Source organism: Macrobrachium nipponense, chromosome 7 (genome assembly GCF_015104395.2).
Source record: "Macrobrachium nipponense isolate FS-2020 chromosome 7, ASM1510439v2, whole genome shotgun sequence".
NCBI classification, from domain to species: domain Eukaryota; kingdom Metazoa; phylum Arthropoda; class Malacostraca; order Decapoda; family Palaemonidae; genus Macrobrachium; species Macrobrachium nipponense.
This window is the reverse complement of record NC_061109.1, coordinates 103,339,443-103,366,480: the sequence shown is the minus strand read 5'-3', so window position 1 is coordinate 103,366,480 and position 27,038 is coordinate 103,339,443. Positions and strand designations below refer to the sequence as shown.

General features: G+C 41.8%; 2 protein-coding genes across 4 annotated transcripts in view; one reads left to right on the top strand and one right to left on the bottom strand.

The window, feature by feature from the left end:
• Nucleotides 1-4,492, bottom strand: part of LOC135217308 (uncharacterized) — a 39,713-nt gene extending 35,221 nt beyond the window's left edge. Inside the window, exon 1 of one of the 2 annotated variants that reach the window (XM_064253087.1) lies at nucleotides 4,209-4,492. In XM_064253087.1, coding sequence (XP_064109157.1) covers nucleotides 4,209-4,250 — 42 coding nt within the window. In that variant the 5' untranslated portion in view covers nucleotides 4,251-4,492. The remainder of the gene's footprint in view (nucleotides 1-4,208) is intronic. The other variant, XM_064253088.1, reaches the window with a different exon arrangement.
• Nucleotides 4,493-4,673: 181 nt separating this feature from the next.
• LOC135217307 (tyrosine-protein phosphatase non-receptor type 11-like) overlaps nucleotides 4,674-27,038 on the top strand; it is a 233,173-nt gene continuing 210,808 nt past the window's right edge. Inside the window, exon 1 of one of the 2 annotated variants that reach the window (XM_064253083.1) lies at nucleotides 4,674-4,839. In XM_064253083.1, coding sequence (XP_064109153.1) covers nucleotides 4,826-4,839 — 14 coding nt within the window. In that variant the 5' untranslated portion in view covers nucleotides 4,674-4,825. The remainder of the gene's footprint in view (nucleotides 4,840-27,038) is intronic. The other variant, XM_064253084.1, reaches the window with a different exon arrangement.

Below are 27,038 nucleotides of genomic sequence, written 5' to 3'. Positions count from 1 at the left end.
GCGTATGCCGAACCAAAGACCCAGTACTTCCCTGCAAAAGACAGCCCAGAAGATCGATGGCGATGAAAAACGAAAATCAAGTCAGGAGGTAGCAACAACATATGTTGACACTACCGCGACAGAGAAAATCTGGTTCTAGAACGGGAATGGTTCCTATTCCTGCCACCCAGCGGCAGGGGGGTAGATCACCTGACCTACCTGCAGCGTGTGCCGCGAAATTCGAATTTCTGTCGGACGTCAGAGACATAAGCTAAGTATATATCTGCCGGGGAAGTTGCATGTACAAAATTTTTATTTACAGCTACGACATAAACAAGAAACATACACCAACGTACAAAAGTAAGAAGTTTTCAATCAACCTATGTCACTGATTGCAGTACACATCTGTTCGTCTGTTGTCCACCACATCCAAAGAAAAATCACTGGACTATGATAGATTAAGTGGGGGTCTCCTCACACTCATCTGCCTACCTTTTCACTAAGTTTCAACAACTTTTTTCAGCTTGTACTGTGGAACTCCTACATAAAAAAAAACCTGATGGTTAATACTGATATAGGTACAAAACTGGATTAAAGCCAATTGCCATGCATAAATATATAAAATTTTAGAAATTTGTATTTTTCCTAGGTATGTAAGCCAGAGCATCTCATGCAAGGGTATTCTCACGAGTGAACTGGAAATGGTTGTTGAAACTTGGTGACAAGGTGGTTAATTGGTGGCAGGCTGGTGAGATGCAAACAATAAAATTTTGTGCAGAGAGATTCAAACAGCTAACCCTATGGGAAGATGGGATTAGGTTATATGAAAAAAAAAATGAAAAGAGGAGGAGTCCCCCACTTAGTTTATCTTCACTTTTTCTTTAAAATCAAAGGCTATGTACTGTTTGATATGAATAAAATACATATGCTGGTTTTATGCAGAATAGGGATAGATTGGACTGGATACAATGGCATTCACAGCAATCTTCTGGCTAAATCTTATTTTAGTATGCACATTAAGCTATACTAATCAGTATAGGCTAATCCAATCAGGAAGCATCTGCAGACCATAGGAAACAAAAATTGCCAAAAAGCCTAATATATCCTAACCAACTTTACCTTGGATACTGTGTCCTGATTTGGTGGGTTTTACTTATCATGTAGCCCAGTGATTCTCTAACTGGGTGCCATGGCGCCTGTGCCTAGGGTCGGAATAGTTATATAGATCTACCAACATTTGTAAACAAAAATAAAACATAAGGTTTGCAGACGTCCTCAAATAGTTATTATCAAACAACCTACTCTAATTTATTAACACACACACACACATACACACACATAATATATAGGGTAAACAACCGACTGGACTGGCCAACCTGCTGACTACTGCGTTTGTGGCCACCCTCTGAAAAAGTACTTTAACATGTCCTGACACTGGAGATGGTCATCAGCTATGAGTTGTTGGTGGTGAGAGGAACAGCTCGAGACCTCGACTCTCCTTTCGAAGTAAGTATTTTCTCCAAAGTTAGAAATTAAGGCCATATTTTAAGATTAAACAGAGGGTAATGAAAAGAGTGACCAAACGCAGTGCACACTACCCCCAAATACCCCCATGACGCTTTAAAATTTTTTACTTACAACTGAAAATGTTTCGAAGATTGACGCCATCTCGATGTTTGCAGTCGCTTGTGTCAACAAACTTCCCATTTCCTGTGCTAAATCCGCACTTGACTTGTACCCATAGATGCTGGGGCACTTTCATCACAACAATCGTAAACGACGGCTTCCAACCAATACTTATCCAAGGGAACTACGATTTTTAGTAGAGGAAGAAGAAGCGTGCACTAGATAATTATTTAAATAAATAGTTAAATGGCAGTATAAGGTCATGAATTACATAAATATTTTCACATATTCATGATTATTAATTTGAAAATATCATTGTTGAAAAAGTAACTATATATATATACGTATGTATGTATGTATGTATGTATGTATGTATGTATATATATACATATACATACATATATTTATATATATATATATATATATATATATATATATATATATATATATATATATATATATATATTTTATATATATATATATAATATATATATATATATATATATATATATATATATATATATATATATATATATATATATATATATATATATATATATATTAGAAAACATTGAGAACCACTAATGTAGCAAATGAAGAATTTGGGTATTTTTGGCCACTTCTTTGATAGGTCTACTTTACTACCTATAAGGTAAACAACCGCAGACGATCCATCATCATCGCATGGCAAGGCCTATTCACTCGATATTTAATTGGTGAAACAAGAATACAATTACAACTTTACGCATACCATTCAAAAGATTGAAGTTTCGTCAACATAATGTGATCTATGAAAGCCCCATACAAACTAAAATAAGCATGTGAGCTCTTTGTAAAATATGTTTTCAAGGCAGTTTTGAAATCCAATATGGCGGCAATCGCGTGGCTAGCCGTTCTAACCACAGACAATCCACCATCTTTCCCAGCCTTCCCAGCACTCATTTGAACAATGTTAGCGTATATATGAAACTTTTATTGATCTTACTCAAGATTGCAGTTGTAATCAGCACAATAAAACAACATTTTGTTACCTATATTAGTGAAAGTATGAAACTTTTTATTCTTGGGGTCATTTTGAACCGAATTCATTTTTACCTTAAAATCGGTAGTTTTATCCTTAGTGCCATCACAACTGAAAGTCCACAGTTCTTATTTGATTGTAATTATACACATTTTGGTCTTAATTCACTCCAAATTGCATTTGAACCATGTTGCTGTTCCTGGTTCCTAAGCACTCATTCCACAAACACAGTTATGAGCAGCAGACGACTACAATGTGTATGAGGTGCAAAGCTTTATTCCCTTAATTGTTTACTTTACTCAGTATTTAGTTTAACTTCGCTTCAAAATGTTTATTTAATTCATGTCTATTATCCCTTTTATGCAACCAAATTAACCAAGAAAAATTACAAATATTTCTGATGTACTTAGGAGCCGACGACGCGACTAAAAAAGGACTTATCGTTGCCAATCTAGTGGAGTTTCACACATATGCCAATGCATTTACAAACTGTTTCCATGAATTCTTGTTGTCATAGTAATGCAGTTATGATAAAACTGCTGTAATATCTATATATACTACAAATAGATACGCTAATTTAACTTATTTCCCCGGTTTTGTGTAAGTCTTATACCCAGTTTGGAGGGTAAACACATACCAATTGGCAACACTGATAAACAATTGAAGAGCGCAAAACGCCGCAAAGAATGCCGTAGTTCCTTTGGATAAGTACTGGTTAGAGGTCAGGTTTACGATTGTTGTCATGAAAGTGCCCCAGCATCTATGGGTACAAGTGGTGTGCAGATTTAGCACAGGAAATGGGAAGTTTGTTGACACAAACGACTCCACAAACAGCGAGATGGCGTCAATCTTCTAAACTTTTTTAATTGTAAGTAAAAATTTTGAAAGCGTCATGTGGGTAGTATGCTTTGCATTGGCCACACTTTTCCTTACCCTCAGTTTAAATTTAAAAATATGGCCTTAATTTCCAACTTAGGGGAAAATACTACTTACTTCGAAAGGAGAGTAGTAGAGGTCTTGAGCTCCTGCTACAACCACAAACAACTCATCACTGATGACCATCTCTGGTGTCAGGACATGTTAAAGTACTTTTTCGATTGCGGCCAAATACCTACACAGTAGTCAGTGAGTTGGCCAGTCCAGTCAGTTGTTTACCCTATCTCCCAGTCTGCAGTCGGGCCCATAATCCAACCTGGGATACCTGTTTCACCGACCTGTTGTTTAGTAAACCTTGTTCTAGGCAGCTAGGCTACCTAGGTAGGTAGTACCTAGGTAGCTAGGTATCACGAACCGGTTTCATTGCGGACAAAGGTCAATCACTAAGGCTAGCCTAGTCTACAAACCTTACACAAAAGGATACATAGGCTAATTGAGAATACACGTACAGTTACATGAAGGTAAATTATACAACCCCTAACGGGTTGAGCAAACCTAGAACGTAGTAGTAGGTAAGCCCTACTAGATAGGCTAGGTAGGCTAGTACTTGGTTGTAAACCAATACAAGACCTACGTCTGTTTGAATGTCTAACACACTTTACGTAATACTAATCTCAAACAGATTACGCAACTCGTACAGTATTACCTCGTCGAGGAAGCTGAAGTCGTCATTGTCTTCATCAAACATAGTATACGTAAATTATGTCAGTTGAAGCAGATAACAGGTATCATGGGCACTTCAAAGATCCTGAAATCAGCGCCAACGCACAGTGTTTACGAACGGGCCAGTGTTAAATAGGTTTGTTTCTTTCAAATAATTCTAACAACGACGTCAATAAAGGTATTTTATCATTAGTGCGTGAAATTTTTAAATTCCATTCATTGAACATTTTTAAAGATCAATTTCAATCCTACACCATTGGGGATGGTTATCAGATATTATAATGGTGCAAAGGATGTAATGAACGTTTCCAGAAGCTTCCAAGAAAATCTACATAAATATTAAATTTCCTTTCACTTACACATTTTTCATAAATATTGGATGGCTACTTTGAAATTACCAATTAAATACGAGCAAGTTTCTAGCAAGGTTCTTATAATCGAAGAAAGTGCAACCGTGAGAAGTGTTTTGAGCGAAACCTTAATAACCTCCTGTAGGTGGCAGTAGTTGTATTTGTTGGTGTTTGTTATCGTCCTGAAAGACATTTTCAGTCTTGACGACCCAATATTCTTTATTTCTCGCTCTGTCTTCATGATTTCACAATGAGTGCCAGACGGTGAGTACTACGTTCCTTGTTGATTATGTTAAAGTGGAAGATGTATAGTATGTGAATGCAGTTGATGGTCGTAGCGTAAATTCAAAATTATAATTTTGGTTCAGATACCTAGACTAAATTGTCAGCCTACGGACAGGATTATATTTGAGGTATCTTTAAAACCTTACGTAGACTTAATCGATTTCAAGAATTCTAGAAGAGTGAATGAACTGTGTATTTCAGCTGTAAATATTCATAAGCTGTACTAAATTTTTTGATAAATTACCCGAGTGGTACTGTACGTCAGGTGTTTAGTAGCGACCTTAATACAAGTAGCCTACCGTAGGGTAGCTGGCTACGAATAAGACTTAACTTACCCATGGGCTTCATTTAGCCCAGTCCTCAGTTAAGTTATGCTTGCCTAAGTAAGCCTAGAATGAGGCATGTTAATCTTCTTTTACTGTCTAACCTTTTACCTGGGAATGCTTGCTTAGGTACAAGTGTAAATTTACCTATCTTCATATCTCATTCTCATCCATCCGTATTACCTAGCTACTGCTAATACGGGGGTAATTTAATTCTTAGCAATACCTACCTATACCTTAGTACTACTGCATAGGGTAAAAAACCGCATGGTACAGGGGTGGACCATGTACGATCAATGTGTACATCCCAAAGAAAAGTACATTATAACGCGTCCTGACACCGGAGTAGAGGTCTTTAGCTCCGTTTCTCACCAACAACAAGTCGCGTCTGATGCCCATCTCCGATGTCAGGACGCGTTATAATGTACTTTTTTTGGGGTTGTACACATTGATCGTACATGGTCCACCCCTGTACCATGCGGTTTTTTACCCTAAATCACATTTTCAGGCTACTTGAAATGTGTTTTATGCATCTCACCATTACCTATTTTTTGGAAGTGCTGCTAGGGTAAACAACCGAGTGGACTGGCCAACACACCGATACCATGGTTTTGGCCACCCTCCGAGAAAGTACTTTAACATGTCCTGACACCGGAGATGGTCATCAGTCATGAGTTGTTGGTGGTGACAGCAGGAGCTCAAGACCTCTACTCTCCTTTCGAAGTAAATATTTTCTCCAAAGCTAGAAATTAAGGCCATATTTTAAGATTTAAACAGAAGGTAATGAAAAGTGTGGCCAACGCAGTGCACACTACCCCAAAACGCTTTTGAAGTTTTTACTTACAACTCCAAATATTTCGAAGATTGACGCCATCTCAATGTTTGCGGATTTGCTTGTGTCAACAAACTTCCCATTTCCTGTGCTAAATCTGCTCACTACTTGTACCCATAGAAGCTGGGGCCCTTTCATCACAACAATCGTAACCCTGACCTCTATCCAGTAATACTTATTTGTACTTATTCAAATACGAATGGCCAATGGTTGAAAAGAGTGTGCGGTCACTGCGGTGAGAATATAGCCTAAGTGGTGCTGAAATTATTTTCACTGCACAGTGACAATATTCACTTCATTATTTTTTTCTATACCTAATCCATTTATTTTATCCCCTTCTAGTGTGAATCACTGTTGTGCGGGCACTTGCATGGACTAATGAGCTACTTTTTCACCCGATATTTAATTGGTGAAACAAAATTACAACTCAAAATTTAAGCATACCATTCAAAAGATTGAAGTTTCGTCAAAAGTGAGATATGTGAAACCGCCATATGAACTAAAATAAGCATGTGAGGTCTTTGTAAAATATGTTTGCAAGGCAGTTTTTTAATCCAATATGGTGTGGTATCATCTCGTGAACAACCAGGCATACACTGGCTGACACTCCTCAGCCCTCATTTGAACAATGTTTGTAGTTGTAATCAGCACAATAAAACAACATTTTATTGCTTATATTAGTAAAAGTATGAGACGTCTTATTCCCACGATCATGCTTTGAACTGAAATGCAGTATTACCTTGTAATTGGTGGTTTTATCCTTACTGCCATCACAACTGAAACTCCAAAGTGCTTATTTGATCGTAATTTTACACATTTTGTTATTAATTTACTCCAAATTCAACTTAAAATATGTGAGTTTTTTATGTCAAAAGCCATGGGGGGAATAATTTATACTTGTCCATACGCGAACAAACCCTTGGTCTAAACAATAGGATAATTTCTAGCGCCTAGCTGGATCCAGTAAAAAAGTACTTGAAAGCAAGGAATCTTGTGGTATCAGGCAATGCATGCGTAGATCAGGTGAAGAGTGGTCAAACGCCGAACATCTACGCCAGTCTTTTCTTTACCGCCTTGGGACGAGAGTGGGTTTTTTCCTCTCTTGGCCTTTTCCCGGTTTTTGCCCGTTTAGTTCCTTTTGTGTGTTTGTGTGTGTTTTGCCTAATGTTATGGCTGCTTCTGCTGCTCCTCGACATCAGTGTTGGTGCCCCGGAATTCCTGGATTTCCGTGTTCTCGTTTCTTGGCTTCGTCAGCGACGGACCATCACATCACTTGCAGTAGGTGCTGTTCCAATTTTTGTACGATTACGAATCCTTGTACGGAATACCGGGCATGGCCTTTGGAGCAGTGGAGGTTTTTTATGGTAAGAGGGAACTTCGGAGAGTCTCCACTCTTCCTTCTTGGGAGGGCTTTACTCCTATTCCCGATGTTTCGTCTTCCGCAGTAGCATTGCCCCTGCTTCTCCTTTCTTTTCTTCCATTGATTCGTCGATGGAAGTATCGGGAGGTCGCCAGGGTATTATTTGTAATGTAGCCCCCTCTTCTTCCGGAGTTTTTTCGATTCCCGAGAAGGGTGAGGTATTTTCATCATTCTCTTCTCTTCCAGAGTCGGAGGCGTCCAAAATGTCGGCGATTTGGAAGACGCTTGGGCTAGGGGATACCCCGTCCTTAGGGGGGTTGCTAGCGCATTTTGAGGAGGCTCGCACCCCCCCTCACCAGTCCAGCCAGGCCATATCCCCCCCCACCCTCCAGGCCTCGTCTCCACGGGAGGGAGTAGTCGGCCATCTTGTATTGCTCCGCCAGCTGCCGCCGCCTTGTCTCGGAGTGATGCTGCGGCGTCAGCCCTGTTGTTGTCGTCACGGGGCCCATCTTTGTGTATTCCTCCGCCAGTGGCGTCTCTTTCCCCCTCGCTCAGAGGGGAGGTTGTGACGTCACCGCCACTTGTGATGTCACTCTCATCGATGACGTATCTTCCAGTCGCCTCCGAGCCGCCTCTCTTAGACGTGACGTCATCTCTGCCGCCCAGTTTGAAACATCTACCTTCCTTGTCCTCGGAGCCTTCTCGGGCACATCGTTCCGAGCTCATATGCCAGGCAGTGCTTCAGAGGCTGGACTCTGTTTTAGATGCGAAGTTGGCTGCCTTATCGGTTGGGAGGACTGGTAGGAAACGCGTTGCTTGGTCCCCGAATTCCAAGAAGAGTGCGCATAAGAAGCTGGTGCTGTCTCCCTCTCCCTCTTCTCCCTCTACGCCTCATGGGCGTGTTAGGCATTGGAAGGCTAAGGACCTTGCCCTTCCTTCGCCGCTGAGGGAGGAACAGCACGGATGTGTTCCCGAGAGTGCTGTTGTTTCGGGCAGTGTTAGTAATTTGTGTTCTGCAGGGGTTGCTTCGCCACTGAACCTCATACGTGCAACCACCCCACCCGTCCTTGCACATCGCGAGCGTGTGGCAACTTCCCCCGTCCATGCACGTGATGGTAGTGCCCCTTCTTCTCCCAGGGCTATTCGTCGCCGTAAAGACCCGAAGGCGCCTGTCAAGAGGTCGAAGGAAGTGAGCACGGAGTTGGTGCAGCCGGAGTGTTTGCTTGCTTCCAAGTCTTCCGCTATAAGGTATCCTCCGTCAATCTTGAGTGCTCGAGTTTCCCCCCATCTCACGTACGTATGGCCGCCACGGCTGTGTCCGTTCATGGCCGTCTGGAGTCACCTGTTGAGGCAAGTGATGTGCCTAATGTTTCAGTGGGTCCGTCTCGGAGGCTGATGCTTGGACCCAGCCCAGATAGGCTAGTAGAGATTTCAGACTGGTTGCCTACTAACCCTTCTGTGAATTTTGGTGAAGAAAACACGTTAGAGGAGGCTACACATCCTTCTCGTCGTCGGTCGCCGGTGCCAGAGCAGGAAGAAGGGGACACGCAGGAGTTTCTGTCTTCCTTTTCGGAGGTTGTTGATCTCATTCGTGGGTTCAACAATTTGGAAAGTAGGACTCAGGATCGGTTGTCCTACACTCCTTGCGTGGAAGCCTTGGTGGGAGCTGCTCAGGACCCCAAATCATCTCTCCAGCTGCCGTTGTCAGGACACTTTCAGTCGGTCTTGCAGAAGGTTAACGCCTCTGTTTCTGACCGGGACGGTTCACTTCACTCTAGAGGCTCTACCAAACTCCTACCCCCACCTCTCACAAGACATAGGAAGTACTATGCTACGAGCTCTGCATTTTTCTTGTTGCGCCACCTTAACCCAGATGTCATTCGCCTGAAGCCGGGTTTGACTTTGGAACAGGTGAGGTCAGTGGCTCTGTCCTTATCTCCGCAAGACGCCTTAGCCTTGGAATCTACAGCGGCCTCCATGTTGCAGACAGTTTCTTGGCTGGACCTCTGGTCTGTGGTGATTGCCAAGATAGCTTCTGACAGGTCCCCTGATGGGTTGGTGAGTGCCGCCTCGCTTGCCAGTCTTTTGCAATCTGGGGGCAAGGCGTTTTCTTATTTGGCTCATCTCAGTGCCAGTTTATGGGCTAATCTTCTTATGGTTAGGAGGGACGCGGCTTTGTCTAGGATGGAGAGAACGCTCGACTCCGAGTCTTTGCTGGCCTTGAGGAACGGTGACCTGTTAGAATCGCAATTTTTGTTTCCACGGACTGAACTCGACAGTGCGATAGACCGACATCGGGCTGACACCAAGGACCGTCTGGTGCACCAGGCTGTGTCTAAATCAGAGCCTCGCCCTCGGAGACGTTTGGCCCCCCTCCTCCCCCGGTCCAGCAGCAATCGAGGAGATCGTCCCCTGGTAGGCCATCGAGGACCTCGAGTTTGGCAGGGCCTTCCCGTTCGTCACAGCCCAAGTCTCAGGATCAACACCTCTTTCACTCTCGTTCCTTTAAACCAAGAAGAGGCCCCAGGGGCAGAGGTCAAGGGGGCCGTCGGTAGGTTGGGCGCCTCTCCCTCTCCTGCACCACGGGTGGGGGGTGCCTGGCTGGCCATTGGGCCAAGTGGCAGTGTTACGGGGCGGAGAAGTGGGTGGTAGATGTCCTTCGGATGCAGATTCTCTGAAGTTCTTGCTTCTTCAGGAGGAGGTGCAGAAGATGCTGGACAAGGATGCGATAGCGGAAGTAGTGCGTCCGTCCCTGGGGTTTTACAGTCTCATCTTCTTGGTGCCCAAGGCATCGGGAGGATGGGGGCCTGTGATCGACTTATCCCCCTTGAATCGCTTCATCAGAAAAACACGCTTCAAGATGGAGACCCCGCACTCGGTGTTGGCAGTCATGAGGGAAGGCAACTTCATGCTGCCGATAGACTTGAAGGACACATACTTCCAAATCCCTGTTCATCACACGTCCAGGAAGTTCCTTCGCTTCTCTCTGACGGGCAAGATTATCGAGTTCAAAGTCTTGTGCTTCGGGTTGACCACAGCCCCTCAAGTGTTCACAAGGGTCTTCTCTCTCATGTCAAGTTGGGCCCATGCTCAGGGGATCCGTTTGCTGAGGTACCTCGACAATTGGTTGGTCTTGGCAGTTTCCAGGGAAAGCTGCTGCAAGACAGGGATCGTCTTCTTCGGTTCTGCCTGGACCTGGGCATTTTAGTCAACCAGGAAAAGTCGAACCTCGTACCCACTCAAAGGATTCTCTACCTGGGCTTGGTCATCGATACGACAGTGGCGAGAGTTTTCCCGTCAGATCAGAGATTGGAGAAGTTGCGGGCTGTGGCACGCAACTTCCTCTCAAAGTCGCATCAGTCAGCTCATCAGTGGCAGGTTCTTCTGGGAGTGCTATCTTCCCTGGAGAAGCTGGTCGCTCATGTGCGTCTTCATCTTCGGTCTCTGCAATGGAGACTTATAATAGGTCTTATAGGAATTCCATCTTAACATGCCCAGGATGTCCTAGCACTTATATTGGATCAACAAAAAGGTTGTTGCAGATGCGTTATTATAGTCACTTAGGGTTGAGTTTTAGAACGGGGCAAAGATTGAGCATACCAGAACATTTAGATATAAAAAATCATGCTATCAATTGTAAAATTGAGGTCAAGAAGCAGCACTTTTCCATATTAGGGTATTCTAAGGATGCAGATTATCTGACAACCTTAGAGTCATTATATATTAAAAGACTTGTTCCATCGTTAAACGGTGGCTGCTCCTCTGCTCAACTATATCTGGCATAGTCGTCTTTGGAGATTGGTGTTCCTTCTTTGGTCATTCTATCTTCTTCCTTTGTACCTGAAGGTTGGTGTAACAGCAGTTGTTTTTACCTTGCTTCTTTTTTTGATCTTTTAATGTATTTTAATTGTCATTTTAAAAATCCTGTGTATTTTTAGTATTTTTAATGTTATTATTTTGTCATTTTTCAGACTGATGATGCACAGTCATGTGCGAAACGTTTCTTAATGATTAAATCTTTTAAAACATCCATGTGTCTTTGGGATTCTTGAATTGATTATATATATATATATATAATATATATATATATATATATATATATATATATATATATTATGAATAGATACACTAAATTAACTTATTTCCATGGTTTTTTGTAAGTCTTATACCAAGTTTGGAGGGTAAACACTAAAAACAATTGGCAATACCATAGCTATATAACAACGAATATTTTCAAGAATGATCATGAATATGTAATAAATATATGCAATTCATAACCTTATTCTAGTCTTTAACTAATTATTTAAATGTTATCTACCGCACTCTTCTTCATCTTCTTCCCAAATCAATCGACATGTTTTCCCATCCGGAGGCGATACACCTCGTCATTTAAAGATTGTTGTGAAGAAAGTGTCCCAGCGTCTTTGTGTATGAGTGGTGTTTGGATTTAGCATAGGAAATGGGAAGTTATTGAAACAAGTGACTCCCCAAACATTGAGATGGCGTCAATCTTCTGAGCATAAGTGTTATGAGTAAACTTTTGAAAGTGTCATGGAAGTAAGTTTGCACCGCGCATGGCTAGACTTTCATTAACTTCTGTTTAACTGGAAATTATGGCATTATTTTGTGACTTGAAAGAAGACACTTACTTCAAGAGGAAAGTAGAGGTCTCGAGCTGTTGTTTCCACGCTGGTTGGGTTATTTTTTGGGAAAGTGACCACACAACGGTACAGTGCCCGCCTATCCACACAGCGGTGTTTTACCCTGGGAAACCATGGTTTTTGGGTGGGGGAGGGGTTAGTGTAAAACCAAATGTGAGTGCATTGCATTAGTGAGGAAGGTGGGAAATGGGTCAAAGTTTACTTTAGTTGCGCAGCTCTTATCTCAGTAAATACCACATTACATGCAAAACATCATAGAAGATAACTTATTCTTCATCCTGTACTGTACCTGAGAAGACACTTACCTGACCGAAATATGACAATTCCACGACCACATAATTTTGTTACCAAATGCGGTTTTTCATAATTCCCCAGTCATTGTTACTGGCACCTTGCAAAGGATGCTCTACACCAATTCTTCCGATGGCTGCAGTATGTTGTTACAGTCGTTATAATAGCACCAGTCCCTAGTTATCAGTGTCGATAAGGGGGGATTGGTGCCAAAAATCGAGTTCTTGTCATTATTAGACAAACACCATAAAATCAAACCAGCGATTGCATATTGTTATAATTTCAGTTATATCTATGGATTGTGAGTTAACTCTTGTTTTGTTCATGAAAACTTACCTGACAGATATATATATAGCTGTATTTTCTGAAGTCCGACAGAATTTAAAATTCGCGGCACACGCATGTGGGCGGCCAGGTGGTAGTACCCATTCCCGCCGCGGGAGGCGGATATCAGGAACTCCCCATTCCCATTTTCCCCTATTCATATTTTTTTCTGTCGCCGGTCGGTAAAACAAACTGTTTACAGACCTCCGCCTAGGATTTTGAAACTTCATTAGCCACTTAAGTATCCTAATTATTCTTTCGATTATTAACTTGGATTTGTGGCTAGGCATACGCTATCGTAAATTTTTTCATTGCATTTGATGTCTGAAGCTAGTTAGCCTAGTTTCAGACTTTGTTGTCTGCATGGTAAGGTGAGGCTACCGTAACTTTCGGTAGACACTCGCTTTAGTATATATGACGTTTACATGTTTTCTTTGCATAAGGTAATTAGTGTAATGTGTGACTGATTACGGAAGAAGGGAGGATTCAATTACGCATTTAGAGCGTGTTAGAATCAGGAGTTTTCCTCCACAGTAAACAGAAGTTAGAAATAATGAACCTTCTAACCTACTGTAGATTTTATTTTGCCTAACCCTGTGGTATGGCTTACGAGCCTAGAAGTGTCTGCTAAAGGATTACATCAAGTAATCTTAGACTAAAGTGCTCGCTCTCCAACCATGTTTGTGAAGTGTAGTGCCCCTTGTGTTGTGGAGGGGGCGTCAGATCGGCCCCATAATGCCTCTAGGCCTGGACCTCTGTCGACTCCCAGGACTCAGGGAGAGGGCATGTCGAAAGCCGCAAGAGGGTTACGGGGCTCCCCACCGATCTGGCGTCCCTTCGGCAGAACCTGTTGACTCTTCCCAGGCTGCTAAAGATCGTGCACGTGCGCGAATCTTGAAAGATTGCTTCTCGTCCTCCGAGGCGTCCTCCCACTTACACGGGGTTGGAGTTCTCGGAAGGACTCGCGCCCCCTAAAGAAGCTTTAGAGAAGAGGACGCTTCACGTCCTCTCTCTCGTCACGAGAGGATGAGAGAGTAAAGAGACCACATTTTCCCTTTTAGAGAATGCCACTGGCTCTTTTCCTAAGGGACATTTAAGGAGGCTCATTCATCTTGCCAGAAGAGTGATTTGAGCCTCCTGCGAGAACGCTCATGTATATATCATTTATACATTATTAAGGAGGCTCATTCATCTTGCCAGAAGAGTGATTTGAGCCTCCTGCGAGTGACCGCTCATGTATACATCATGTATTACTTATAAGGAGGCTCATTCATCTTGCCAGAAGAGTGATTTGAGCCTCCTGCGAGTGAACGCTCATGTATATATCACTTATACATTTTATTAAGGAGGTTTCATTCATCTTGCCAGAAGAGTGATTTGAGCCTCCTGCGAGTGAACGCTCATGAAGTTAGAGCTGTTTCAACCTCGCTAGCATTCCAAAAGAATTTGTAATCAAGGACATTCTTGATTCCACCTTTTGGAGGAGCAACTCAGTATTCGTCTCCTCTCCTCATTGCGCTCCGTATACGTTATGTAACGTTCGCTTTACTTCGATAAAGCAAGCTGATAAGTTTGACGGCCGGCAAGCTGCTTTGCACAGTCAAACAACTTATGTCTCTGGTCGGCATAAGAAGGGCAATTTAGACGTGAGGAAGCTTTTGGAGGTGCTCGACGTCCTATAAGTAGAGACATCTCCAGGACGCTCGGCAAGCACCTTGCGGAAGACGAAAGCCATACGTCTTCCTTTAGTGTTCACACTCTCAGGAGCAGCGTGCGGCTCTCCATGGAGACTCGCATGAGGACGTCCCTTAAAAATATTCAATGTCATACGCAAAACGCGGTTCGTCATAACATTGAGATGTTGGCAAGGTCGCTCGCCAGGACGCCTCTTGGCGGGCCTTGCATGCATCAAGGCGCTCAACGAGTTCCTCTCTGAAACTCGTTCAGAAGATTGGTGTTCTCTGCTCAGACACTCTCGTAGCTGGACGCTTTCCAGGACGCTTTTGAGGACGCTCGGCAGGAAGCTTTTGAGGACGCTCAGCAGACGCTTTCCGCACGCTTTTGAGGACGCTCAGCAGGACGCTTTTGTGGACATTCGCCAGGACGCTTCGTGGAAGCTCGGCAGGACGCTCGCGAGGACGCTTTTGAAGACGCTCGATCCTACACGTCATGACGCTCGGTAGAGCACTTGCCAGGACGTTCTTCAGAACGATAGGCTCCACGCATCCAAGAGTCGCAGGATTTTCTGCAGAAAGTCTCAAGACGCGTTCGTCGAAGTAGATTCCTGCAAGAACGCTCTTCAAGACGGCGTCGTCGAAGTAGAGGAAGGAGTTTGGTCTCGTCAAGATGTCTACTTCGCTTTCTACGAAGGAGCGTTCAATAGAATCCATCACTTGATGAATTCCAGGAAAACTGTAAGCAGATTTCGGTGTCATAAAACGCCTCGTCTGCTTTCGGGATTGCGCTGCCGAAGGGGAACATTAAGGTCCTTCCTGTCGTAAGCCCAGTCTCTAATCAGGAATCCTGGCCCTTCCTCGATTTCTGCGGGAATCGGGAAAACTATATGCTCGAATTCCTGGATTACTTTCTGTCATGTAAATGGGTTAGTTCTCATTGACAAAGATCTTCATAACATTTTTATCGCTTAAGCGGATAAGTAACAAATTTCGGAAGAGCTCTCATTCATTTTCAGAACCGAACGTGGACAGTCTTTTCCTTCTTTCTCTCTTCCTCGTCCAGGAAAGATGTAGTAGAGAATTCGATGTTCAAATTACTACAATATTCTTACGTAGTTTATCTTTGCGTCATTTTGCTAACGCATGGGTCGAGTCATATACGCATATCTATTTACCTCTGCGGATAGAAGCCGAAAGAACTGTTGTTCTAATGTATTTATTTGACACTCCCTTCAACTTCCAAGAGTTTTTCGGAGTAAGAACAACTCTTCAGGTATTGTTACGACAACACCAACTCAGCTTCTGTATTTAGCGAATTCTGTTTCGTTTAAATAGGCCTGCTTGAGAGTGTCCTTGCCTCGACAGGCAGATAGTATTCTGTTCTCCATTGAAGCTTTCCTTCGAGGAAGACTTCTCTTCACTCTTTTGATAGAGTCGAAGGTGGTCGATCTCCAATCCTTATTTTGTTTTCTTTAAGGAAAGAATTTAGGATGGAGACGTTGTTCAGAATACTATAAATATACTACGTATATTAACCTCGCGACATGATTCTACTAAGCAGTTGAATTGTCCGAGGGGTAGGCGCATATCCTGTTATTCTACGGATTGCGACTTAGACGAGAAGTATTCTAATTGAACTGCAACATCAACTCAGCTTCTGTATTTAGCGAATTTTGTTTCGTTTAAATATGCCTGCTTGAGAGTTTCCTTTGGCTCGATAATTTCATACCTATCCCTTCGTAAAAGGAGTAGCTGGCAACTCAGGCATATAGTGCGAGACGATGATCAAGGCTGCTGTTACTGTGATCTACGCAGTACCGGCTAGCTCGGTGTCATGCTCGGTTGGTTACGTCTCTCTCCCTTGCGGGAATGGCTTAATAAACCCCCCGTTCTTTGTTTGCCCTACAATCATGGGATTTTAGCCTCGGGTTGAGGAAATTTCTAGTAATCTTGAATGATCATACCTGCCGTTTACTTAGAAAATTTCAACAAGATATCTCTTATACTTGTTAGGTGCGGGTTTACCGCACGGTAACATTCTGTACGAATCTACCGCGGCATAGCACTATAATAATGCTCTCCTGCTTATGCAAAGCGCAGCCTTATTTAGGGAAGGAAGCAGGCTGAGTGAGGGAATGGATGAGTTTGCTGGGGACCATTTCCTCGCTGGAGAAGCTTGTTTTCCCTGAATAAACAGCAATTCAGACCTCTACAAATTTTCCTCACGAAGAAATGGAATAACATCAAAGATCTTGTAATTCTAATTTTCTCTCAACGGCTTGAGGATCACCTCAGGTGATAGCGAGAGGGTGCCAGACAATCCGAACAGAGAACAGGATGTTCTGGCACATTGTCTGAAAGAATTGGAAGCCAAATTAGTCGGCTTTCCAGTTCCTCGAAGGGTGAGGTTGGATCGAGTGGCCCAAACAATCATCTCGGATAATTTCTCAGCTCTCTCATAGCTCGAGAGAGAGAATTGGTTATGGGCTTGGGCACGGAACGTAACGATCCTCAATAGTTTTCGTTAATCTAGTGCACGTCCGTGGGGGTCTTCTCGATCGAAGGCAACAACTACTGACGTCTGAGTAATCCTCACTTAGAAGTATGTCGAAAGTGAGGAGAGACTGAGGGAGTCCTTTCGTTAAGTTTTTTCGTAATATTGAAGACGAAGGAGCTTCCTCTTAAGTTGTTCCCTTATTCATGATCCTAGAGGATAGCTTTAGTCGCCACATGTTGGCCTCTAAGAGGTTGGATTCACAGAGGTCAGGTAATTCAGAGAATTGTCCAAAGACCCTTCCCGAGAGGAATCGGTGTAATCAAACATCGTCACTTAGTGAAGTATCTAATATCTCTCCTCTCTGAGTCTGAAAGCGTTCAGACTATCGAGAAGCGATAAGATCTTCAAGATTAATGGCAGTCTCTTGGCCAAGGCAAAGCAGTGCTGCCTATTTTCAGTTTTCAATCGGAGGGGGCCGTTCCTTTCTGGAGATAGTGAAGGGAAATGACTGTTCCTCCACCTCGACCTCAGTGAATTTCGTTATGGTTCTATCTTTCCGTATGAAGTATGAGATAAGATAGAAGTCCTAACTGTTGTAGAATATGCAAATATGTTGTTGACGGCCTCTAGGCTCATGAGATTCGTTCTTGTAAACAACAAACAAAGCTTCACGATCTTTGAGGTCTGTGGAGATCTTGTATCTTCTGGATCAAAGGTCCGGCATGGAACTTAGACGTAGTCTGAGTTTCTGATGCCAAAAGCATTTCGAACCTATCCTTTCTGCGAACTTAATACACGTGACCAGAAAGGCTAATATTCTAACCGCTCTAGCCACGGCAAGGAGGGTTAGTGAGGTTTTAGCCATCATCAGAGGTTTTGGCTTTTTTAAAGGACATAATGCGGTCTGTCCGCTAAGCCTTCCGTTCTTGATAAGAACGAAAACCTGTCTGACCATTGACCCGAAGGCTTGGAGACCAAGGGTATGCACAAATTATTGGGCAAGGGCATTAGAGAGTCCTGTGCCCTGTAGGGTCTCTCAAGTTTTATCTTGATAAAACTATAGAAAGTCAAAGGTCAACAGACAATCTGCGGTGTTCCGTAAAAAGACCAGAACTAGTCATGTCCAAGAAACACCCTGGCATGATAGCCAAGGAGTTCTTTTAAGAGGTCTCATTCATTATGTTTGCATAAAGATTTGAGATTTTTTCTTAATATCAAGGCTCATCAGAGGTAGGGCGCGGCCTCGGAAGCATTTCAAAACAGAGCATGACACTCTCGGTAACATCCTGAGTGCCACGCTTTTGCGAAGCAACTCTGGGTTCGCTTCACACTCCCGACAATCTGCGGTGTCTGTAAAAAGACCAGACTGGTTCATGTCCAAGAACACCCTGGCATTATAGCCAAGGAGTTCTTTTAAGAGGTCTCATTCATTATGTTTGCATAAAGATTTGAGATTTTTTCTTAATATGAATGCTCAAGAGGTGAGGGCGCGGCCTCGGAAGCATTTTCAACAGAGCATGACACTCAGTAAACATCCTGAGTGCCACGCTTAGCGAAGCAACTCTGTGTTCGCTTCACACTCCCGACGGGGTATGTGAAGACGACATTTCAGATCCGTAAGTCGCTAGGACCATACATATCCGTAGATATATTATTGGGTGCAAGAAGCAAACACGAATCCTATCCTATAGAAAAGGGATAGGTGTGCTTTTAACTTTGAAGGGTTGGTCGCTTGAGGCGCGTTCCTTTTCTTTAGCCTAGAAGTTATGGAACTAACTTTGATAGGTTAGGTCAGGTGGTGGTTTTAGCTTCGGTGCCCTCAAAAGTATGGTCATATGGTCTAGTCACATTGTGGTCACGCCCCCGTTGACAGATCATCTAGAGCGCACCAGCATTACAGGTCTCTACCTCGCTGGCAACTCTAGTAACGCAGAAGCAGACTTTGGTGACAGTAATCACGAAGTCGGCTATGCTAACAGGTCAGGAACCAGATGTATATCATCTACTTAATTTAGTTTCCCAAAAAATCCTATTCTGTCTCTTCCCACCATCCGAAGGTGGGATTCAGCTATATATATCTGTCAGGTAAGTTTCATGAACAAAATGTTATTGTTATAATACAATTAAGTTTGTTCATACTTACCTGGCAGATATATATAATTAAAGTGCCCACACCCACCTCCCCACCCTCAGGAGACAGTGGCACTGATAAAATATGAATAGAAAATGGAATAGTTCCTGATCCATCCGCCTCCCAGCGGCGGGAATGGGTACTACCACCTGGCCGCCCACTGCGTGTGCCGCGAATTTTTAAATTCTGTCGGCTTCAGAAATACAGCTATATATATCTGCCAGGTAAGTATGAACAAACACTTAATTGTATTATAACATAACATTTTTATCATAGCACAGTGTTAAATTTAACATAGGCTATATGTAAATGTCCTAGTTGCTCTATTTTAGAATTCAGCAAAAATAACAGATTCCACACAAGGCAGTTATTGTTATACTGAAGATATTGTTGGGAAAAGTGGGATGAGTAGGAAAACATCCATGTACTTTAGTTTATTTTTAATGAAATAATACATTGAAAGCAAATAATTTTTATGTAATTGAAAACTCAAAAAAGCTCCCATAAGCTAGCTAAAACAGTGCATTTGCTGTGCTCCCAAATTTTGGCAGTACCTATCAAATAACTTATGGAACTGGCTTTCAAAAGAGTAACATTAGACTAAGAAGTTTCAGGCCTTCACAATTTCTATTAGTAAGGGCCTAATTTTTTACATTATGTACTTATTCCTTCTAGCCTACTTTCTGGAAAAATTACAAAAATTATCATCATTTGATCATTTTTGCCATTAATTGTGTTGTTGACTAAGAATTGAAGTATTACATTAATACCAATCACCTGAATCCTCCTCTAGTTAATGAGATAGGCCCTTTTAATTTGTCAGTGTATGGTTTTAAAGAATAACTGGCTATTTCTTTAATATACGTATACTAGACCTGTTTTTGTTTCTATGATTAAAATTTGTTTTCTTTTATGTGGATTACCTTTGCTGATAGCTGGTCTGGTCACTGGAGCTTGGTAACAAGTTGATTAACTATTGGTTGTCAAGTGGGTGGTGGGAGACCTACCCATATGTTTTTTTTTTTTAGACTTGTGGATTTTTCCTGGGTTGGCATTCAGGAAATCCAATTTCCAGAATGCCAATGCAGCAAAAACACAAGTCTGTGCATTCCATCTTAAAAACTACCTTTGCCCAACGAGAGCTAGAGATAATCTGGGATGGTAAGCGGCTACACAACGAAAGATACCCTGTATCTGGGTATCTCTCTCGATCGGACTCTTCTTCTGACGACATGCAGAGAACCTGAAGGAGAAACATAAGCCAGTTGGTGACTTCACAGTGGGCGACAGACCCGTACACATTGCGAACATCAGCACTAGCACTTTACTACACCACCGCTGAGTTCTGCTCCCCGGTTTGGGAACAATCATGCCATGCAAGCAAGGTGGATGCTGAGCTGAATGAGCCGTTTTGACTCATCACAGGCTTGCTCAAGCCAACACTGCTACCACTGTCACTGCCAATCAAGAACCCAGAAATACTTACAAGAAATTGATGATAGACGCCCGCTCTACCACTGCCGAGAAGTAACGAGACGTCTCCAGTCGAGAAAAGGCTTCATGACGTTGAAAGCCTGCAACCTAAGGATGCCACAAAATACAGGGTGGATCAATGGAAGTCATATGACCAACTTCCAGAAGCTATTGCAGTCCAAGAATCCTGCAAGTCATTGCCCTTGGTTACTAATTACCACGGAAGGATTGGAGAACACTGAACAGGGCTCACAGAGGCATTTGGAGGACAAGGGATAACCTCCAAAATGGGGCTACATTCTTTCACCCAATTGTCCCTGTTGCCACCAAGACCAAACCATGACTCACATCTGGACCAAGTTTGGATTGGATCCAACATGCACTGAAGAAGGGTTCTACAATACTAATGAAGCTCCCCAAAGGTGGCTTACATAGTGGCATGACAAGATATGAATGAAAATGGATGATTTTTCTTTTTTTTTTTTTTTTTGGGGGGGGGGGGGTATTTTTTTTTTGGGGGGGGGGGGGGGCGACTATGTTATGTAGATTTACTGGAGTAGTATGCTCTCCATTATAGTTTTTGTTGAAGGTGATTTAGTATTTCCATGTTTGATTGGTTGATTATGTGACTTGTTTCTGGATTATTTTAGTTACTGGGATTACATTAATGGTGCCAAATAATCGTTTCCCTGTAATAATGATCAATGTGGGTGTCCCAGATGTGATTGAATGTGTGCTTTATTCATGCTTTTGTTAAACTATGGACCTTTTAGTGTTTATACTTTGTTGAGTGTCTCTTGGTCACCTTATGCGGAATAAGGTGAAGTACAGTCTGCCAGTGTCTTTGGAGGGCACTGCTCATTGGTATATACCCTTCAATTTGCTCTGCCTACCTCAAACCCTACTGCTTCTTCTAGGAAAGTGCCTTTTCCCCCTGCTTGGTATGAAGAGGTTACAGTCGCTACCCGACTTACGAACGAGTTTCGTTCCAGATGGCTGTTAATATCTTTAATTGTTTGTAAGTTGGTTTTTAATATGTGGTGCATAATTTTTGATGGTTTACATTCCCAAGTTAACTCAGAAATTATACATTATATTTTTTTCATGCTTTGAGAGTTATGAACTTGGAGAGAATTTCACAGGAGCAGCATCTGATAGTAGAAGTTCACAAAGTAAACAGTGCACACTGCCATCACTGAAAAAAATGCATACTAAACTTTTCCTGTTGGGAGAGGAAATATAGAAAATGGAAATTCATCAAAGAACAGGTTAAATAAAGACAAGAGACATAATTAGCAATTTTTTTACTAATATAAATGGGTATTCTCATGATTGTAAAAAAATGCTCGGTAGTTAATCATGAGAATACTTGGGATAATCAGGGAAGGGGTTAAAGGAACAGGTTCCTCTTTCTTGCTCCCCTTTCACACTCCTCCTCCTCCTCTCATTTTATGAAGAAGGGGCATAAGAGAACCCTCTGCAAAGAGTCTGAGAAATCTTGTGTCTGTTACTCCTCAGCTGTTTGCAGTGGCAGGTGATTATAGCAGTACAGGCGGTTCAGTTCCTGAGTTTCCTTATGAATGATCTCCTTTGCTTTGCTCCACTCATGCATGGATCCTTGTAACTGTAGTTGTTTTTTGTCACTGATTTCCACTTCTCAGGAGAGGAGGACCAACTTTGACTCTTCCTGTGTCCACATTTTTGTGAAAGTTGTTGTGCAAGAGCAAATACTTCCTCAGCCTAATGGCTTCTTAGCTGTCAAAGGTACCAACCCCCTTCTTTCCTCCTGTGTTTGGCTTTGGCTTGAACTATTTTGCTGGATCTGAGTGCATGCTGCTATGGGTGCCCAAGCCTGTGTAATGCTCAGTACTACCCTGCACAGGACAGGCAGTGCATGCTGTTGTTTCCCTTGTTCAGGTACCTGGGCTAGCCCAGCTGGTTTTGGTCCATTGACAAGGCACAAGTTTGTTATATGTGATTGTGTTTGGTTACCTTTAGTGTCATTGGGCTGTTACTCTGTGTTCTGGACTTGTTCCAGACACTCATTTTCCTCCACTTTGATGAAGGATCCAGCTCATTTTATCATGGATTCAACTGGACCTGACAGTCTTTTGCCAATGGAAGCCATGCAGCCCAAGTTGGAGGGGCATTTTTGTACTCATTCTTGAGTGCAACATTTGTTGAGAAGTAACCAGAGTGACTTCTCTACACTTGATGTTGATCAAGCATAGCTTTTAGTTCTTCTTGGATTTTGTATTGTTCTTTCAGTTGCCCTGATCTGTTGTTTATGGTGTAGTAGTTGAGGTAGATTCTTTGATTTTAGGATGAGAGACTTCATTATCTTCCAGTTGCTCCAAGTGAGTTTTTCCCCTCTCCTTTGACATGTCAGCTAAAATATGATATATCAGAGGAGGCCAGGACATGTCCCATGCTTGTGAACTTGTCTGTATGTGGGCTGATGAATATTCAACTTCAGGTTGGAATAGCTTCATGCGGAGGGAATTTTTTCTCCTCAGAAGCAGGAACCATAGAGTGGGTTGCCACAGTCATATTCCAAGCCAGATTTGTGACTAAAGTCATTGGGGCTTAGCCTTTTCTAGGCCTAACCTTGTCTTGAAGAGGCAAAATGTTATGTAGCCTCTTCAAAACAGGTTATGACCATAAGCTAGTTTGGTTTGCAAAAGAGATTGGTATACTGGGGTATTCTACTCTTCTTCAGTAGGCTAAGGGCAAGGTAGCCAAAAAAAAGGGGAACAGAATCAAGTTATGTGAGACCTCCTAAAGTTAAAGTAAAATGCTGTATGGCATACATGGACCAAAAAAGGGCCTTGATAGTACTGATAGACAGACAATGTGAAGGATGTTGAGCTGTATGATGTGGATGTCATAAATTGTTGAGAGTCCTTTAAAGTAAAGTTTTTGGATAAGAAAATTAGTGATAAATAGATAGTAGAAGGTTTGATGTTTGCAGATTGGGGATAATGAAGAGAAACTGCAAAATTACTCAAAGAGCTTGTCTTTGCAAGAGAAGAAAATCAAGTGAAAATATGAGGAAGAGTAAGGTTAATAGAGTAAACAGCTATCAGAAAGAGGGAGCAGTAATTGTTAATATGGATGTGAGAGAATGAAAATGGATGATGCATAACAGTACAGCATTTGGGAGCAGATATGATAGGTAATGATGGGATGAGAGAGGAGATAGGTTAAACACTGGATGAAGCAAGGAAGAGCGTGTAAAAAGGAATGGGAAGTTTGAGCGTCTGTAGATGCCAACTTAAGAATGGATGAAGCATTTGTGAGTTATGAGTTACCTATTCTGTACTAAAGTGAAATGTAGGTGTTGACTATAAAATATAAAGAAAAAATGTGCTGAAGTTGTTGAGATGTACTGTTTTGTAATTTATGAGGCGTATGAAGAATTTTTAGCGAAAGAATTGAAGTCGTACATAGAATGAGTGTAAAAGGGTTTTCGTGCATATAAGCATAGATCAATGTTGAGAAAGTTTGGTTATTTAGTGAATGGGAATGATATGGTGGTATAAAATGTATATAATTTTGGATAACTGTTATATAGGGTAGTTAAAGGTTAACTTTCATTTTCATGTCATTAGATTTGATCAGCTTTCATATTAAATCAAAGAATAACACTTGGCTGACCCTGATGGACTGTAATCACCTGTTTCTCACTTATGGCATTGGAATGTCAGAATTCTTCCTGTTGTGTTGTTATCTAAACAGTGTGAATCTATTACATATACTAATAATTTTTTACTATATCTGGCCTTTTTGTCTTGCACATTATGCTTTCTGGGCTCAGCCGCGTTGCTCCATGAAATATGTCTCCTTCAGCACTATGTCTAGTAAAATATTGCTATAATACCAGAGAGCTGCCAGCAAGCAGGTATAGAAATGTTTAGTTCAGTTTGATCAAGTTTTGTATCAACTGAATGCATTATGTTCGGCATGATGGTCACACAGGTGTTACTGGTCTGATGAGAAATGAATAGTCTTATGAGGTATCCTAAGAAGTGAGAGGTTGTTAGTTTACTTAGACAGTCAGTGAGGTCTGGTCATAAATCTATGCTGTTTGCTTTTCTTCTATTGTTATTCTTCACACACTCCTGCTCCATCTTCTAATGCTCCCTATGTGATACAGAAGAAATGAAAAGTGGAACTTTGGTATGAGTTTACTTTTTTTGGTCAGATAGGCACTTGACCAAGTATATTATGGGTAAGGTTAGGCACTTGACCAAGTATGTATATTATAAGCAAGGATCATCGTTTACCCCCACATTAATCAACATTATGTTGTCCTCAATCATATCATGGTCAGGTGGGGAGCCATTCAGGAGAACATTGAAGTGTTAAGGAGTTGGAGTATATAGGAGAGCATAATTCATAAAGCCAACCAAGAGCTTTTGGATGGTTGGTACGTCTCAAGCTAGCAGAATATTTAATCAGAGACAAGGAGAAAACACAAAACACATTATTAAGAAAAAGGAAAGGGTAAGTCCTATGTCAAAAAAGGGCCTACATCCTCAAGTATGTCAGAAGTTGTGGAACAATTGGCAAGCCCCAAACATCAATCTGTTTGCAACCGCCTGAAGAAACAAAACTCCTAGTTTACTGCACTCCATACCAGGATCTCTGGTATTTATAGTTGATGCTTTTCTTCTAGAGTGGTTGAATCTAGACCCTTATACTTTTCTTTCATTTGCAGTCTTGAAGTTTCCAACAAACTTCTAAGAACTCAAGCCATTGTTAGCTTTTGTTGGCCCCAATGGGAATGGTTTCATGAGCTGCCTCTATAGTGTGAGAAGTTCTACTACACCTTCTGCCAGTCAGGAAAGATCTCCTTAGATAGTTGCATTTCAGAAGATTCCACAAAAACCTCCACATACCTCATATGACTGTATAGAGACTGTTATCTGTCTCTTATGAGCTAGAGGCTTTTCAAGGGCAGCTAGGGGACCAATCCTTAAGACTAGAAGGCCCTCCACTGTTAGAACTTATCAACAACTGTGGTCAACTTGTTGATCTTGCTGCTTGTCCTGAAGGATATCCATTACCTGTACCTTTATAGGTTACCCAATCAAGTTCTTCTGGTATCAGGTACACGAAGCAACTTTGTTCCAGAGCTAAAAGTATATATCACTTTACATTGTCTTTGGTTTTGAGGCCTGGTAACTTAAATATCGCTCATTACTTTGGATCAGATCTTCTGATCTTTTGAGCTGAAAGCCCTGAAATCTTCCTATCATTGTATAGAATGGAATTTAGACATAGCGTTTAAATTTGAAATTTACCTCAATTTGAAGCTGTGGATAAAGCTTCCCTTAAGAAAGTGACTTTCAGAAGAATTTTTCCTGTAGGTCTTGCTACAGCAAAGTAATATAGTGAGCTTTTAAGCCCTTTCTTGTATGGTTTTGTTCAAGGGGGTACATGTCTTTTATTCTTCCATTGTTTAGAGCTAAAGACATCACAGCAAAGCCCATCTTAGATTTGTGATGTTGCCTAATGTAACTTCTTTTCTGAAGAGGAAGCTGCTAAGTTAAGTTACAGCTCTAAGAATTTATTTGGGAAGACTTTGTCCTTGAAGATGGGGAGTTAAGAATTTATTAGTGTTAGGAGGTTAAACACTCCTTTGTTCAATAACTTTTTTTTTTCCTACATTGACTACCCTAGTATATGTAGAATCAACATTGATCAACCCAGTATAGGTAGAATCAAATCCTGATCATTTGCTACTGTTTGGAAGTAAAACTTAACATTATCCATGCTGTAAGCATTTCTTTGAATTTCCTTTACATTTTTTGCCAGCTCAATGGACTTGGATCTAGTTCTGCTATACATTGTTTTCATGACAAAATTTCATGGAGAATTATGAAGCCCTAGTCTTATCAGTACGGTGGGCACGTTTTTTCCTGAACCAAATACCAGAGATTCTTCCTTCCTCTCCTATCTTTAGGTTGTAAGGAAGTCCTGGTGTTAGGTTTGGGGATACATGAAGGTACACATTGGTGTACTATGGGAACGTACAGTCATAGTTGAAGGTAGTCATTGGTTATGGTCTTTCGACTCTGACACAGGAGTTGCTAATACTCTATGATAGTCCTTTTATGACCTCACGCCCTGCTGTGGATCTGCCTTCTGATGACAGTACACTTAAAAGGAAGATCACACAACAGGTAAGAATGTTTAAAAGCTTTTTCCATTTGAAAATGCTTTTAGTTCATTTGGTTTAGTGAATGTTTTCTCTGCTGCACAAACCCACCATCCTCATTCAGTAATGTTGTCAGCTAACTTTAAGAGTAGGTCAGATTTATCCCAAATAATGAGAATTTTTGTGATAAAATTGATCATTTGTACACTTACCTGATGTTAAAGTGGAAACCCACCCGACCACCTCAAGTCTTATTGGTTGGCCAGGAAAAATCACCTGGGAAACAGGTGATAAACAATCCTTAGAAAGTGGTAGGTAGATTGAGTGAAAAGAGAAGTTGAAAAGAGGGGTCTTAATGTCCAATGAGTGCAAGGATGTCTTCAAGATAGAGGTAAATAGTGAAGTTTGTCTATTAGGCTGTAAGACACTGATGGTGACCCTATTTCA